The following is a 15,110-nucleotide window of genomic DNA, read 5'->3' as shown; positions in this document are numbered from 1 at the left end:
CTCCCTCTTGCCCCGATCGTGTCGGGGAGTCGGGGGGGCAAGAGGGCTTGGGCTCCCTCTTGCCCCGATCGTGTCGGGGAGTCGGGGGGCAAGAGGGCTTGGGCTCCCTCTTGCCCCGATCGTGTCGGGGAGTCGGGGGGGGCAAGAGGGCTTGAGCTCCCTCTTGCCCCGATCGTGTCGGGGGTGCCAAGGACCACACGGAGTCACCCACCGTACCACCCGATTCGGGTAAGCGCAGGTATCGGTGGGTGGCTTATTTGCGGGGGGGGGGTGCCTTATTTTACATTTTTTTCTAAAAAGGGGGGGCTGTCTTATTTGATGGCCCTGCCTTATCATCGGGGAAACACGGTAGAAAAAAAAAAAAATGAACAGTTAAGTCCCAGTTTTTGCCGCTGAGACTCTGCCCTCTCTCACTGTAAAATTAGACTCTACTTAGTCTGTCTTTAAATTTACAAAATGTGTGTTGTTTTAAAAAACAATTATGTTTTTAGATGTATCTAAATAAAAATAATAACCAAAAATTTATCTTTTTTTATGTCATCTTAGCATATTTTATGCTGCAGAACGAATTATTTTTTTTTACATGTATTCCTATGGGAAAACGCGTTTCACATAACGAACTTTTCGCATAACAAACTTGCTCCTGGAACCAATTAAGTTCGTTGTGTGAGGCACCACTGTATAGTGTGTCCTCTAACCTGATTGGATATGGGTTTGAGGTGGTTGAGGCAGAAAAGTCCGTTGGTCATGAATTTGAATTTTGGTGGGAAAGTTCATTGGTCACAAATTTGAATTATGGAGGGAAAGTCCATTGGTCACAGATTTGAATTTTGGCAGGAAAGTTTGTTGGTACACAAATTTTAATTATGGTTGGAAAATCCATTGGACACAATTTAAATTCTGGCAGGAAAGTCTGTTGGTCACATTTTAAAATTATATCAGAAAAGAGGCTGGGAACTTTGAGATGGAAGGGCAGAGGACAAATGCCTTCTCCCTCCATCTCAAAGTTTCTAGTTTTTTCTCGCCAGAATCTCCAATGGAATTTCCCGCCACAATTCAAATTTGTATACCAATGAACTTTCCTGCCAAAATTCAAATCTGTGACCAACGGACTTTTCTTCCACAATTCAAATTTGTGACCAGTGGGCTTTCCCTCCACAATTCAAATTTGTGACCAACAAACTTTCCTGCCAGAATTCAAATTCATGACCAACAGACTTTCCTGCCTCAATCATCTCAGACCTCAGCCAATCAGATTAGAGGACCCATTATATATAAAGACAAATTGCAGACCTCACAGCATACCTTGAAGAAAACCACAACATGATGGCTGAAATGTTGGTTCTAACTACCCAGACGTGGTGACACCTGGATAACTGCAACAATCATTATCCCCATAAATGGATGACTTATATCCTGTTTTATGAAGCTGTGCTAGCAAGTGCCACATGGCAAAAGTCCTGAAACCCTTTAAATCCCTAAGGACTTTGGGCCATTTACTGCAGTGGCCTGTGCTATCGGGCTTGATAAAAGAGGCCCTTTCTGGGTATAGCCAAAATAGTATATACAGCTAAGCAGTGATGTTAGAAAATCACTCACAGATGGTAGAATGCAGGGTATAAAATATATAAAGTGGAGGTGTGTTCTGGGCATCAGTATTTACAGCTGGTCCAAGTCATACATAATCTCTAACCTGCTTGGATATGGTATATTAAGCAGTTTACAATCAGGTACTCAAGCATTTTCCCTATCTGTCCCAGCAGGCTCACAGTCTGTCTAATGTACCTGGGGCAGTGGAGGATTAAATGACTTGCCCAGGGTCACAAGGCGCAGTGCAGGGTTTGAACCCACAACCTCAGGGTGTTGAGGCTGTAGCTCTAACCACTCCACACTTTCCTCCAACTCATCTTTGGGACCTGGAGCCTGGAGGTATTCTAGAGATGTGGGGGGAGAGAATGCTTTTTTTTCTAATGTGTGTGGCTCTCTCTCTCTCAATAGATAAATAGATAAAATATCAGGCCTTAACAGATGTTCATTAAATCTAGAAGAAAGCCCTAAAACCTAGGAACCAGCATCTAAGACCTTTCTCGCTTCTCCTTCCCCAATCCTTCCAAGATTGTCGTCAGTTAAATTTTCAGGGGGAGGGGTTATAATCCCCTCACAGATTGGCAGTAGCTGTTTTAGAAATTGACTTACTAAAGATTTATCCCCACCCATTTTGGGTCTGTGGGCAAATAAATTTTAGTAAATCATTTCCTTAAGGTGTCTCTGATAATCATGTCAAAAATCAATAGTCTCCTTCCCTCAAAGCATGCTGTTAGCTGTGTGACAACACCCTCTAAATAGGTGAAGCAAAAAGGCAATTTATTTATTTATTTATTTATTTAGATTTTTATCCCGTCCTCCCAGTAGCTCAGAACGGTCTACAAGTGAACATACACAATGGAGAGTAATTAGACATATAAGAAGTACAATAGGTTTAAGTGTTTGGACATATGAGATTTACATACATAATTTAAATACAGGGAGTATACAGCAAATTAAGAGCAGAGTTTAAGAATAAGTAGTTTAGTTTAAGTATAAGTTATTTGAGTTTAGATACGATTTGTCAGAGTATAGACTAAGAGAGGACTATACTGAAATTTATGGAGAAGATAAATTGCCTCTTTGTTTTACCTATCACTCTAGGCTGGGTCCCTATCAGGTTTGCTTTCATACCACTTCTCCCAGCCCTTCACTAAGTCTATCTGTCTCATCCCACCTCCCCCACAGTCATCACCCAGCCTCTCTCATGCGTCCCGTTTTCAGACCCCCCTGTCCTGTTTTCCCCACACACAGCTTCAGGACGCCGAAATGTCCCATTTTTAGGGACAGCGTCCCGAAGCTATGCTCGGGGACAACGGGACAGGCGATCACTTCCTGTCCCTACCTGCCGCACAAAAAAAAAAGCCTCCCACCTTCCTTTCCCCTGGTCCACTGTTATCTACCTCCCTGCTGCTGCTGCTGCTAATCGCCGACACAAAATCTTCTTTCCGATGTCAATTCTGACATCGGAGAGAATGTTCTGGGCCAGCCAATCGCTGCCTGGCTGACCCAGAACGTCCTCTCCGACGTCAGAATTAATGTCGGAAAGAAGACTGTGTCAGCGATTAGTGGCAGTAGCAGCAGGGAGGTAGATAGCAGCGGACTAGGGGAAAGGAAGGAGGGAGGGTTTTTTTTTTTTTTTTTGCGCCGTAGACTTGATGGGCTGTAGCCCTTTTCTGCCGTCATCTTCTATGTTTCTATGTTTAGAGAGGGAAGGAGGTATGCAGGCAAGCAAGCTGGCTTTGGCCAGGGAGGGAGGGAGGGAGATAGACATGCAGGCAGGCAAGCTGGCTTTGGGGGTGGGGGTGGGACAAAGTCTGGAAGGCAGTGAGAGGGACATGGGAAGGAGGCACTGGGGGCACTAAGGACATGGAAGGAGGCAATGGGGGCACTAAGGACATGGGAAGGAGGCACTGGAGGCATTAAGGACATAGGAAGTAGGCACTGGGGGCACTAAGGACATGGGAAGGATGCATATGGGGACACTAAGGACATGGAAGGAGGCACTAGGGGCACTAAGGACATAGGAAGGAGGCACTGAGGGCACTAAGAACATGGGAAGGAGGCACTGGGGGCACTAAGGACATGGGAAGGAGACACTGGGGGCACTAAGGACATAGGAAGGAGAGGGGGAGGGAATAGAAAGGGACAACTGTTGGGCCTGAGCGCAGAAAAAAAGAAATGAAAGAAAGGATACACAGTCAGAAGGAAACGCAACCAAAGACTCATGAAATCACCAGACAGCAAAGGTAAGAAAAATGATTTTATTTTCAATTTAGTGATCAAAATGTGTCAGTTTTGAGAATTTATATCTGCTGTCTATATTTTGCACTATATTTGTCTATTTTTCTATGTTACTGAGGTGACATTGCATATTTTAAAGTCATCTGCCTTGACATCTTTGAAACCCCCCAAATATAAATGATAATTAACATTTTCTCTGCATATAGTGAACTTTGTAGTTTTTTAAAATTTTATGGTTACCATTATGAATTAATAAGATATTATGTGTACATGAAAATGAATGGAAGAAATTGGGGGCGGGGCTAGGGCAGGATTGGGGGTGGGACTGACAATTAATAGATGTCCCCTTTTGATGAAAAAAATAAATGGTCACGTTACTCATGCCCTCTTACTCAACCATCACCCAGTCTCTCTCATGTCCCTTTCACCAGCCTTCAGCCAATCTACGTATCTGTCTATTTCTCTCTCTCATAACCTCCACCACCCTCCACCACCACTACAACCACCTACACCTGTTTCTTTCTGTCTCTTCTAGCAGCCAACCTCTCTTGCCTCAGAAACGGCTTCTCTTGGCTCAGCACAGCTCAGTGATTGGGCTGTTCATAGGCTTGAGCCCTGCAGCAGGAAGTTCAGAAAGTCTTGCACAACTTGAAACCATGACACTTTCTGAACGTCCTGCATTGTGGGGCTCAAGCCTATTCAGAGCCTGATCAATGTATCATACCAAGCTGAGAGAAGCAATTTAGGGTAACTAGAAAAGGAGAGAAATCCCTGGCCACCAGGGTTTGATTTCTAGGCAACCTGGCACCTGGGATTGATCATGCCCTGATATAAATATGTATATATACACATATAAATATTCTACAAAAAGGCTTAGCTCTGTTGCTTAGTATTATAACATAGAAGCCTAAATGTCCTTATAAGTGGGAAGTTTATGCTAGAGCCTTAAGTGGTATTATTTGCTCCTTAATATGATTTACAGGGTTGTCTTTCCCTACTGGAGTAATATGTGGGTCACTGGAGGTTAGATAGCAATGAGAAAGAAAACATGCAAATGCATGTAAAGCAGCTCATTACTTAGGGTTACCAGATTTTCCAAGGAAGGGAGGACAGCATTAGCCTTTCAGCTCAGGGCCAGAAGTATGTTCCTGAGTCATTGAAATAATGTTGCTTGTGAGGTGGCTTTCAAGCAGTGTTATCCATTTACCATGCTAGTCAGCAACCTGTTAGACTGTTCTATCACAGGTTGCTAACTTCTGTGGTAACTCAAGGTGCAGTAAAGCTCACCTTTTTCTGCACCATGATAATTTCTCCTCTTAGCCACCTTGTATATAGTCCCAGTGGTGAAATAAGGGGGGGGGGGAGATTTGGGGGGGACTATCTTAGTGAGGGCGCAGGCACCAATTCTCCTCTCTGACCCCAACCCCCCCGCTCTTTCTCCGCTCCCCACTGCTGCACTTGCACGCCGCTTCCCTTCCCTCATACCTCTGTAGCGTTCCTGGCATAAGCAGCAACCCCCAAGTTGCTGTTGCACCAGCATCGGCTCTTCCTCTGATGTACCTAGGAATAACATCAGAGGAAGAGCCGACTCTAGAGCGAGGGGGGTTACTGCTCGTGCCAGGAACGTTAGAGGTATGGGGGAAGAGAAGCGGTGTGCATGCGGCAAAAGGGGGCGTGGAAGGAGCATGTAGAGGTGGGGGGCGGAGAAGAGGGCAGGGGCGGAGCACTAGTGCCCCGAGCGCCTTTCACTCTCACTACGCCACTGTATAGCCCTTAGCTATACAAGTATGTTATATATTTATCAAATTCTGTGTTGTACTTAAAAATGTACAGTATACTGAACACTAAAATGTAATTTTGTTTATCTTCTCTTTTAGAGGCATGTATCTGACATCAATATTCTATAAAGATGACAATATACTGGTTACAAATGAAGATCAGATCCCAGTGGTAGAAATTGACGATTCATACTCCTGTCTACTCATGCAGGACTTCCTCTGGTTTACCAAGGTAGGGTCCATAAACTAGAGGCACAAATCTTGAGAAACATAGTTTGCATAGACACTGGTGCAAGGAGTAACCTATAGGCTCTTATGGGGATCCCTCCTCCTTCTCTTGGTTCCCTTATCCTCTTTCCTGAACAGCTGGAAAGTGATTTTCTATAAACCAGGCATCCAACTTCAGCCCTCTATGTCCATAAAGTGGGGGTGGGTCAGTAGAGTGGGCAGACCTGATGGGCTATGGCCCTTATCTGTCATCATCTTCTATGGTTCTATGTTTCTAAAGGCCAGATTTTCAGGATATCCCTAAGGTGTATGCATGAGAGATTTGCATGCCCACTACATTCACTATATGCAAATCTCTAAGAACATAAGAATTGCCACAGCTGGGTCAGACCAGTGGTCCATCGTGCCTTGCCTTACCTGCATACGTCCCGGTTCAGCAGGAACTTGTCTAACTTTGTCTTGAATCCCTGGAGAGTGTTTTCCCCTATGACAGACTCCAGAAGAGCGTTCCAGTTTTCTACCATTCTCTGGGTGAAGAAGAACTTCCTTATGTTCGTACAGAATCTATCCCCTTTCAATTTTAGAGAGTGCCCTCTTGTTCTCCCTACATTGGAGAGGGTGAACAACCTGTCCTTGTCTACTAAGTCTTCAGTACCCTGAATGTTTCGATTATGAATGTACTGAAACTTGGCCTGTTTTGTGGCCTTCAAGGACTGAACTTGGACAAGCCTGAAATAAATGAATCAAATTTCATGAGCCATATGGCTAATTGTACTTTGCCCCAAAATACTACAAATCTCAACTACAAATATAGAAAATATATAACCACTAATAAAATGTGTTAATAGTGCTCAGTAAAACACCGCTTAATACCGGCAACAGTATATAGTAAGCAGCGTACCAGACATCATCGTACCCATCCTACCTCCTTATTTGAAAGTTTCATATACTTGATGGTTAATAACAATTACTTATCTTAGGTGATGTTCTGCTCTGATGCCTTAGTAGAAGATCTATAATCATTCTATAGTTGTCCAGTATCAAATAGATTCCTTTCCCCTTAGTCAGTCCCAGTGTCCAAAAAAAATAAGTGAAAAGCTCCAAATAAATTCAGACAAACTCAAAATAATAATATAATATTCCAATCCTCCTCTTCAGCATGAAAATGATCACATCCTCTTCAACACAGATGCTTACTATATACTGTTGACGGTATTAAGCGGTGTTTTACTGAGCACTATTAAAACATTTTATTAGTGGTTATATATTTTTTATATTTTTTGTATTTGTAGTTGAGATTTCTAGTATTTTTGGTCTATTGATTATAGTGAGAAATCAGGGTTTTTGCATTATTTCTCCCAATCATTTATAATTTTACTTTGAGCCTTATTGTTGTTTATTGAAAGCTTCTATACCCCTACTAAAGACTGGGTAGTCAATTCAGAGCGGTTTACATGAGTTTCTATAATGGTGTTACAGTACATGAGCTTCAGTAATGATGTTACTATACATGAGCTATTATTTATGAGCTTCTGTAATGATGTTACAATATTATGGCACAAGTAGCTCCTGCATGGGTCTAGCATTCCCCTGCCCTCTCCCCCGCCCCCCCCCCCCATATGTAATTCAAAGGTCCTGATATAGCAGAGATCCTATAAGTAAATTGAGCCACTAGTGAATTCAAGAGCATCTCTTTTCTATTAGCTGATACTACAGTAGCTGAAAGTACTGGATGGCATGAGGCTAGTGCAAAGAATTTGCATATGCTGCATAGCTTTCTTTGCATTTTAGGGTCCCAGTACAGCTAAATGAGATGCATTACAGACAGCTGTACACTTATGAAGAAAAAATGTCACCCGCTTCTATATATATTAGAAAACATGTATTATAATGTTCTTGCATTATTTTAGCATAATGGAGGAAAAAAGACCTCAGACAACCCTGATCATAAACTGTGGTGTCCCACTTATCCCGCAGTTCACCACTCTTCTGGGGTTAATTAATCGTGACAAAAAAAAACCCCTCCCATTATTACACCAGTCATCAAAAATACAGGTATAAATAGTTTTGAGAGCAAGAAAACACTTATCTTACTTCATTCATAATCCTGACAGGACCCATTTCACAGTCTGCTTCATCAGAGGATCCAATGGGGGAAAATGTATTACTGTGCTGCTCTGTATAAGCATAGAGAGAACAAGTCTCCCCTGACCCTCAAGGGATGAGGGGAAGAGACAGCCCGTTGGACGGATTTAATCCATGCTGGCTATACATTTATTTACTCCGGATTCTCAAGGAGAAGCTAAGTATTAGAGAATGACACGGGGAGCGATCCCCGCAGAGAGCCGCGGCGTGGCTGCGGTTTGGCTGCGGGTTATGGTGACTCCAAAGCCAAATCGCCGCAGACACGGGGACAAAAGTTTTCACCGCCCGCAAAAACGGTGAAAAGATTTGTCCCCGCAGGCCAATGTACCCCCTTCTAGGAACCGCTATTTACCTGTGTTTCACCGTGTTCGTGACCGGGTGTTTGATGTCTCCGCCATGTTGTCTGTCTCCTCCAACTCTCGATCCAACTTGCACGTTGCCGCATTGACTCCGCCCCCCAATATACTGGCTCCTCATTTGTCAGATCAAAGTAGGGGACCAATCGCTACTGCCGCACATGATATTTAATGGCTTGTAGTGCAGCAGTAGCGATTGTGATTTCGGAGCCGAGCAGAGGATTTGGATTTCGCAGCTTCTTGAAAACCTGAAAACTTCGTCGGTTACAAGCTGAGGTAAGGAAAGGAATGTTTGTGTAAAAAAAAAAAAACCAGCTCCGTGCTGAGGTCTGGCTGAGCTATTCTTTCCAATAGCATACATATTCTCATGCTGAAATTTTCATTTGCTCTGATGCAGGTGAGATTATTTGCTTTTAGGGTCTCTTTTACTAAGCCACATTAGAGGTTTCTAGTAGGACCAGCTCCGTGCTGAAGTCTGGCTGGGCTACTCTTATTTAACTAAGTTTTAAACTTTTAAAGTTTTAAAGTTTTAAAGAATGTTTCCTTTATACGTAAATAAAGAAAAGTATATAAAATCGTACCCGTTTGAGGCTTTTATGTATGCAGCGGTGACGGTGACGGGGCAGAGAATGGGGTTGCAGTGGCGGTGACGGGGTGGTGAATGGGGTGGCAGTGGCGGTGACGGGGCGGTGAAGGGAATGGCGGTGACGGGGCGGTGCAGAGGATGGTGAGACGGGGACGGGGCAGTGACGGGGACCAATTTTTTCACCGTGTCATTCTCTACTAAGTATCACATTAACTTTGCGTTCAGCTTGTGACTGTGGGCTCCTTTTCCTAAGCTGCATTAGGGCTTTAACGCGCAGAATAGCCCGTGCTACATTGCTGCATGCGTTAGACCTTAACGCCAGCATGGAGCTGGCGTTAGTTCTAGAAGCGTAGCGCACGGTGGGTGTCAGGTCAAAAGCGCGCCGGGACAAAGGCGCGCGCAGACAACTGAGCGCAACACGGAGGCGCCCCCCGAAGAAAATGACTGTTTTAAGGGCTCTGACGGGGGGGTGTGGGGGGGAACCCCCCCACTTTACTTTATACAGATTGTGCCGCATTGTGGGGGCGTTGTGGGGGGTTTGGGGAGTAGTAACCCCCCCCCATTTTACTGAAAACTTCACTTTTTCCCTAAAAAACAGGGAAACAGTTAAGTTTCCAGTATAATGAGGGCGGTTACAACCCCCCAAAACTCCCCACAACGCCGCCTCGATCTGTATTAAGTAAAGTGGGGGGGGATTCCCCAACAAAACCCCCCCGCCGGAGCCCCTAAAAACACTCTTTTTCTTCGGCGCGTGCTTCCGTCTTGCGCTCAGTTCTCAGCGCGCGCCTTTGACTTTGGCGGTTTTGCCTATGAACCTGCACGGTGTAGCAAGCGTTGATTTCCTGCGTGCGCTAAAAACGCTAGCGCGCCTTAGTAAAAGGAGCCCTGTGTTTTGGCCTGGACGATTTTGGACGCTGCTGTACCCTCGGATGAGGGGCAGAGACAACCTAACTAGTTTATTGTTTTTTTTCTTATTTGGTTATCTCACTTTTAGCACCCTAGTTTCTGCACTAGTTTATTCGCTTCAAAACTCACTTGGGTAGCCCAGGAATGTTTCACAGGTTGGGTGTGACAGCTGGTGCATTAGGGACCATGTTCCCCACTGCGGGCTGTGAGACTGAGGGCTTCCCATTCACTCTAAATATTTATTAGGTGTGCATGTTGGGCTGTCTCTTCCCCTTGAGGGACAGGGGAGACTTGTTCTCTCTATATATTTTTTCAGTACTCCTCTTACTGGGTTTCCTTGTTGCTCTGTATAAGCAGGCAGCTCTCCTTCCTGCCTGGAATACTGTAATACATTTTAAACTTGTATTTTTTGATGATTAGTATAATAATGGGAGGGGTATTTTGGACCCATGATTAATTAACCCTGGAAGAATGGTGAACCACGGGATAATCTGGACACCACAGTGTATGATCAGGGGTATCTGAGGTCTTTTTTCCTCCATTACTCTGAAATAATGCAAGAACATTAATACATGTTTTCTAATATATACGGATATAGAAGGGGATTACTTTTTTTTTTCACAACTGTGTGTGTTTTGTGAACATAGTTTTTGTGAAATAGCATTTCCCTGTTTTAGGTTGTTATAGACAGTTATGCCACTGATTCAAACAATACCAAGCCAGAAATAAAGGAAAGAAACAGATACACAGACAGATGCCACAACTACCTAATTCTAATAACTGATGTGAATCATTCATACTGAGGTTGTGGGTCCAACCCCACGCTGCTCCTTGTAACCCTGGGCAAGTCACTTAATTCCCCCATTGCCCCAGGTACATTAGATAGATTGTGAGACCGCTGGGACAGATAGGAAAAATGCTTCAGTACCTGAATAAATTCATGTAAACTGTTCTGAGCTCCCTGGGGAGAACAGTATAGAAAGCTGAATAAATAAATAGTGTGAAAAGTTTCAACCTCTGATAACCAGAGCAGGTATTGTGACATCATAATGCCTCATTCCACCAATGCCTAAGACCCAACCTCATCAGTGATATCACAATAGCCTGATTGTCCTATACTTGGCTCACTTTTTACTACATTTTGATTTCTTGAGTGGCTCAGTGGTTAAAGCTACAGACTCAGCACTGTGAGGTTGTGGTCAAGTCACTTAATCCTCCCTTTGCCCCAGGTGCATTAGATATATTGTGAGGCCACTGGGACAGATAGGAAAAATGTTTCAGTACCTGAATAAATTAATATACAGTGTTCCCCCTGTTGTTCGCGGTCGTCGGTTCGCGGTCCTGGTCATTCGCGGTATTTTCCGACTGTGAACCGCCGACAAGGAGAGGGCAGCGGGAGAGGCAAGAGAGAGCAGCCGGAGCACCGGCGAGTGCAGGAAATCACTCGCTGTATCCTCCAACTGCCTCTTCCTGCACTAAGTCGGGCCTTATCCAATCAGGAGCTGCTTTGACACACAGCTCCTGATTGGTAAGGCCCAACTTAGTGCAGGCAGAGGCCGTCGGAGCATACAGCGAGTGATTTCCTGCACTCGCTGGCACTCTGGCTACTCTCTCCTGCCTCTCCAGCTGCCCTCTCCAGTCTCCCCCATGAAAAAACATATTTGCGGTTTTTCAAGATTCGCGGGGGTTCCTGGAACGGAACCCCCGCGAATATTGAGGGAGTACTGTAAAATGTTCTGAGCTCCCCTGGGAAAACTATAGAAAATTGAATAAATAAATACATTCATACTGTAGCAGGACCTGCTTATCCACTCTTACTCTAGCTGAGATCACTTTCAGGCACCTTTTCTGACTCCATGTGCAATATTTCCTTAGATTAGTCAGTCATTCTAATTTTCTATCTAACTCTTGCCACTCTGTTTTTCTATCTGTTTCACCTCCACCTCCACCTCCACTCTGTCATAATGTGTACTGTTATTTTAATATTTGTACTGCTATAATCGCCTAATACCCAGTGGTGTAGCAGGGTTGAGCGGCACCCGGGGCAGTGGCGCCCCTCTCCTGCACTCTTTCCTGACTTCCCCCTGCCACGCACACGCCCCTTCCCCATAGCTCTTTATCTTTGGTGCCAGCAGCCACAAAGTGGCTGCTCGTGTCAGTTAAGGTGTTCTCTGATGTCACTCCCTAGGCGCAGGTCCCAGAAGTGACATCAGAGAACACCGAAGCCGATGTGAGCAGCAACGCTGCTTATGCCGAAGATAAAAAGGTACAGGGGGAAGGGAAGGGGCATGTGTGTGCACAGCAAGGTGGCCGAGAGCAGGAGGGGTGCCTGCGCCCCGAGGAAGACTGTGCCAGAGGCGGACACTCCCCCCTCCCCTGCACCTCCCTTACTATGCCACTGCTAATACCGATATCCAGCTTATTTTTGCTGTACCCCACCTTGGATGAATTGTTCCAAAATGTGTGTATATACAGTACTCCCCCAAAATTCACGGGGATTCCGTTCTAGGAACCCCTGCAAATTTTGAAAAACCGCGATTACGGTTTTTCGCCTGTCAAAAGGCAGGAGAGGGCAGCTGGAGAGGCAGGAGAGGGCAGCTGGAGTACCGGCGGGTGAAGAAAATCACTCGCATTCTGCTCCAACTGCCTCTTCCTGTAGTAAAGTCGGGCTACACCAAACAGGAGATGCTCTGACACGCAGCTCCTGATTGGTGTAGCCCGACTTTACTACAAGAAGAAGCGGTCGGAGCAGACCGTGAATGAGTGAGTCCACGATTCGCAAACTGCAAATTCGCCGGGGAACACTGTAAATCCAAATAAATAAATAAATGGTTATACTTCTTGTTTCCCAGATCTCTAACATGTCTTTATAATTATTTATCCTCCCAAATCTATAAATTATTTGGAACTGGTAGGATAAGAAGTATGCAAGAACCGTTTTATCTTTTGAACATTGTTTTCGTCTAATCTTTGGTGTCTGTAGGTTTCATGCATGTGGGAAGATACCCTGTGGCTTCGGCAGTGTGTTACCGTTTCACAGTCATCTTGCTCTTGCATTCTGCAGACACGCCTTAAGATGCTTCTGGCCAGCTCCCAAATGCAGGTATCACATACAGATTCATAGTACTCATGTGTATATAACTTTTGGCATGTGATATATGGAAGCACATACTGTATTTCTATGATTATGATATGATATTTTTATTTGTATGTGAACCCTGTGATTTATCATAGCAATATTGTAGTATTTTATATTATAAAAATATATGGATATATCAATAAAACTTTCCTGTGATTTTAAATCATTGCAATGCTACTGTATTCACAGGCTCTATATGCTAAAAAAAAAAGTCCACTTTACATAATATATAATATGTACTGAATCATCAAACGTTTGCATAATCTGTCAATTATAGTACTGTGTTCAGATCCACATACCTCAGTGCTCAAAACGAAATCAAAGTGATATCTAGAACAGAGATTGCTAGATGGGACCATCATAATCACAGTATAGTCCCATGTAGTGCATCGTATGTAACTTATACAACCCAGACAAAACAATATACTTATCTGGGAGCAATGCTGTGTTTCTCTTAATTAGTTTCCTCTGCTGTAGAAGTGAACGACAACAACTGAAACCACCACAGAATCAATAGTGCACACCCGAAGTTGCCTAAACCCGGTCCCAGTAAGCTTTTGATCTGAGTTATTTATTTTCAGAGCTAAGCTAGAGGTTCTCTTCTGTGCTGTGGGGAGGCCATTGATGTACAGCTTAAAGAGTGAGAAACTAAGACTACATTCCTGTCATACTCCTGCCTCCAGCTTGAAGCCATCTGCATGTTATTTATCTTTCCAACTTACAAGGATGATGAAGATACAAACTGATGTTTTGTCTTGTGTTACAAACTCCCTTACTATGGCACTGGCAATAAGCCAGGCACTGGAGCAGAACTGTGCACTTCAATGCAGAAAGAGCAAGGGCTTATGCCAGGAAGATGGGTGCAATGTAAGGAAATGTTGCTTCGGCTTCCCCTCCCCCCCATATTTATAGTAATTTAACTTCTCTTATGTCTAGAGATTCCATTGTAATAGACTAGCAATTTTACCACAGGGGTATGCTTACAATTTATTCAAAGCTTTTTCCTCACAGCTGATTTCAGTGCACTAACGGAGTACTATAATCCATGAGGAACTGTACATTTTTTTTTAAATTCTCTTCTCTTCTCTCCTTTCTGTATCCTGTACAGGGATTATTAGGAGTACAGGACCTAGGACAGGTCTACTTTGAGCCAATCAAGGACAAACAGGGCAATATCTTGGTGGTCACCCTGAAGGAGGCGAAACTAAGCCAGACACTGGAGAATGTCCGCTGGGTTCCACTGTCCCGGTTGCAGACCCATCGCAAGTCAGTCTCATCCCCTGAGGAACCCAATGCTCTAGATGTGCTGCTTATGACCTTGCAGGTAGATTCCAGGTTACTGGGAATAAATAGAAATAAAGCAGAATGAAAGCAAAGCAAAAGAAAGGAAAATAAAATGATGCCATTTCTATTGGACTAACACATTTAAAAAAAAGTTTTTAAAGACTTAACAAGGATCAATTATACTGTTTTGTCACCTTTTGATTACCCACCGGCCTCTCTCTGTGTCTCACTCCTCCTACCTTACCTTTCACTCAAGTCTGTTATTGGAATGCTTTTCATGTTTAATTTATAAATTTGTTGATATTGTCATATTTTGTTCATAACGCACGGAAGAAAATGATTCTACCTTTGAAAACAGGTCAAAAATGTATTATTAGTCCAATAAAAAGGTATCACCTTTATTTCCTTTCTTTTATTACCTTTAAAAAGGATTCACTAAAGCCCCCTTACCTGTCTGATCCTGTTCCAATCCGTTTCCAAGTCTTGCTGAGTGACCCATTCTCTAAAGGCTCCCCATGCAGTTGACCTAATTGGAAACACACCCACAAGCGATCCCACAGATCGCTGAAGATCGATCGTGATACATGCTCAGACCATCATTGATGGTTGTACATGCGATCCGCGCCACTCTCCTGCACCAGTGAGGTCAAAACAAAGGGGGAGGGGTGGCAAAGTAATGGCAGGCAAAGGCAGACATGGTCGAGGGGTGAGCCGGGCCCGATCTCATCTCCCAACAGGACTCGCTGCAGCCTCTTTTAAAAAAGCAGAGGGGGGGAAGTGCCAGACTATGGAACAGAACATGAAACCCGCCCCGACTCTCCTGCTCTCTGCTGCCCTTCCCCACAGTGTGAGCTCATGGT

The 15,110-nt window shown here is 44.1% G+C and overlaps 1 protein-coding gene across 11 annotated transcripts in view; it reads left to right on the top strand.

Annotated features, from left to right (window-relative positions):
* The window catches only part of LOC117369236 (ankyrin repeat and fibronectin type-III domain-containing protein 1-like), a 1,092,487-nt gene that overhangs the window by 1,011,258 nt on the left and 66,119 nt on the right, over positions 1-15,110 (top strand). For all 11 annotated transcript variants that reach the window (XR_004541103.1, XM_033963493.1, XM_033963485.1 and 8 more), the window contains 3 exons: positions 5,706-5,838; positions 12,811-12,930; positions 14,075-14,290. Coding sequence is in view for 10 of the 11 variants with exons in the window: in XM_033963493.1 (XP_033819384.1) it covers positions 5,706-5,838; positions 12,811-12,930; positions 14,075-14,290 (469 nt within the window). In the remaining variant the exon portion in view is untranslated. The remainder of the gene's footprint in view (positions 1-5,705; positions 5,839-12,810; positions 12,931-14,074; positions 14,291-15,110) is intronic.

Source organism: Geotrypetes seraphini, chromosome 11 (genome assembly GCF_902459505.1).
Source record: "Geotrypetes seraphini chromosome 11, aGeoSer1.1, whole genome shotgun sequence".
NCBI classification, from domain to species: Eukaryota; Metazoa; Chordata; class Amphibia; order Gymnophiona; family Dermophiidae; genus Geotrypetes; species Geotrypetes seraphini.
The sequence above is the reverse complement of the archived record's forward strand: the minus strand, read 5'-3'. Positions and strand labels throughout refer to the sequence as shown.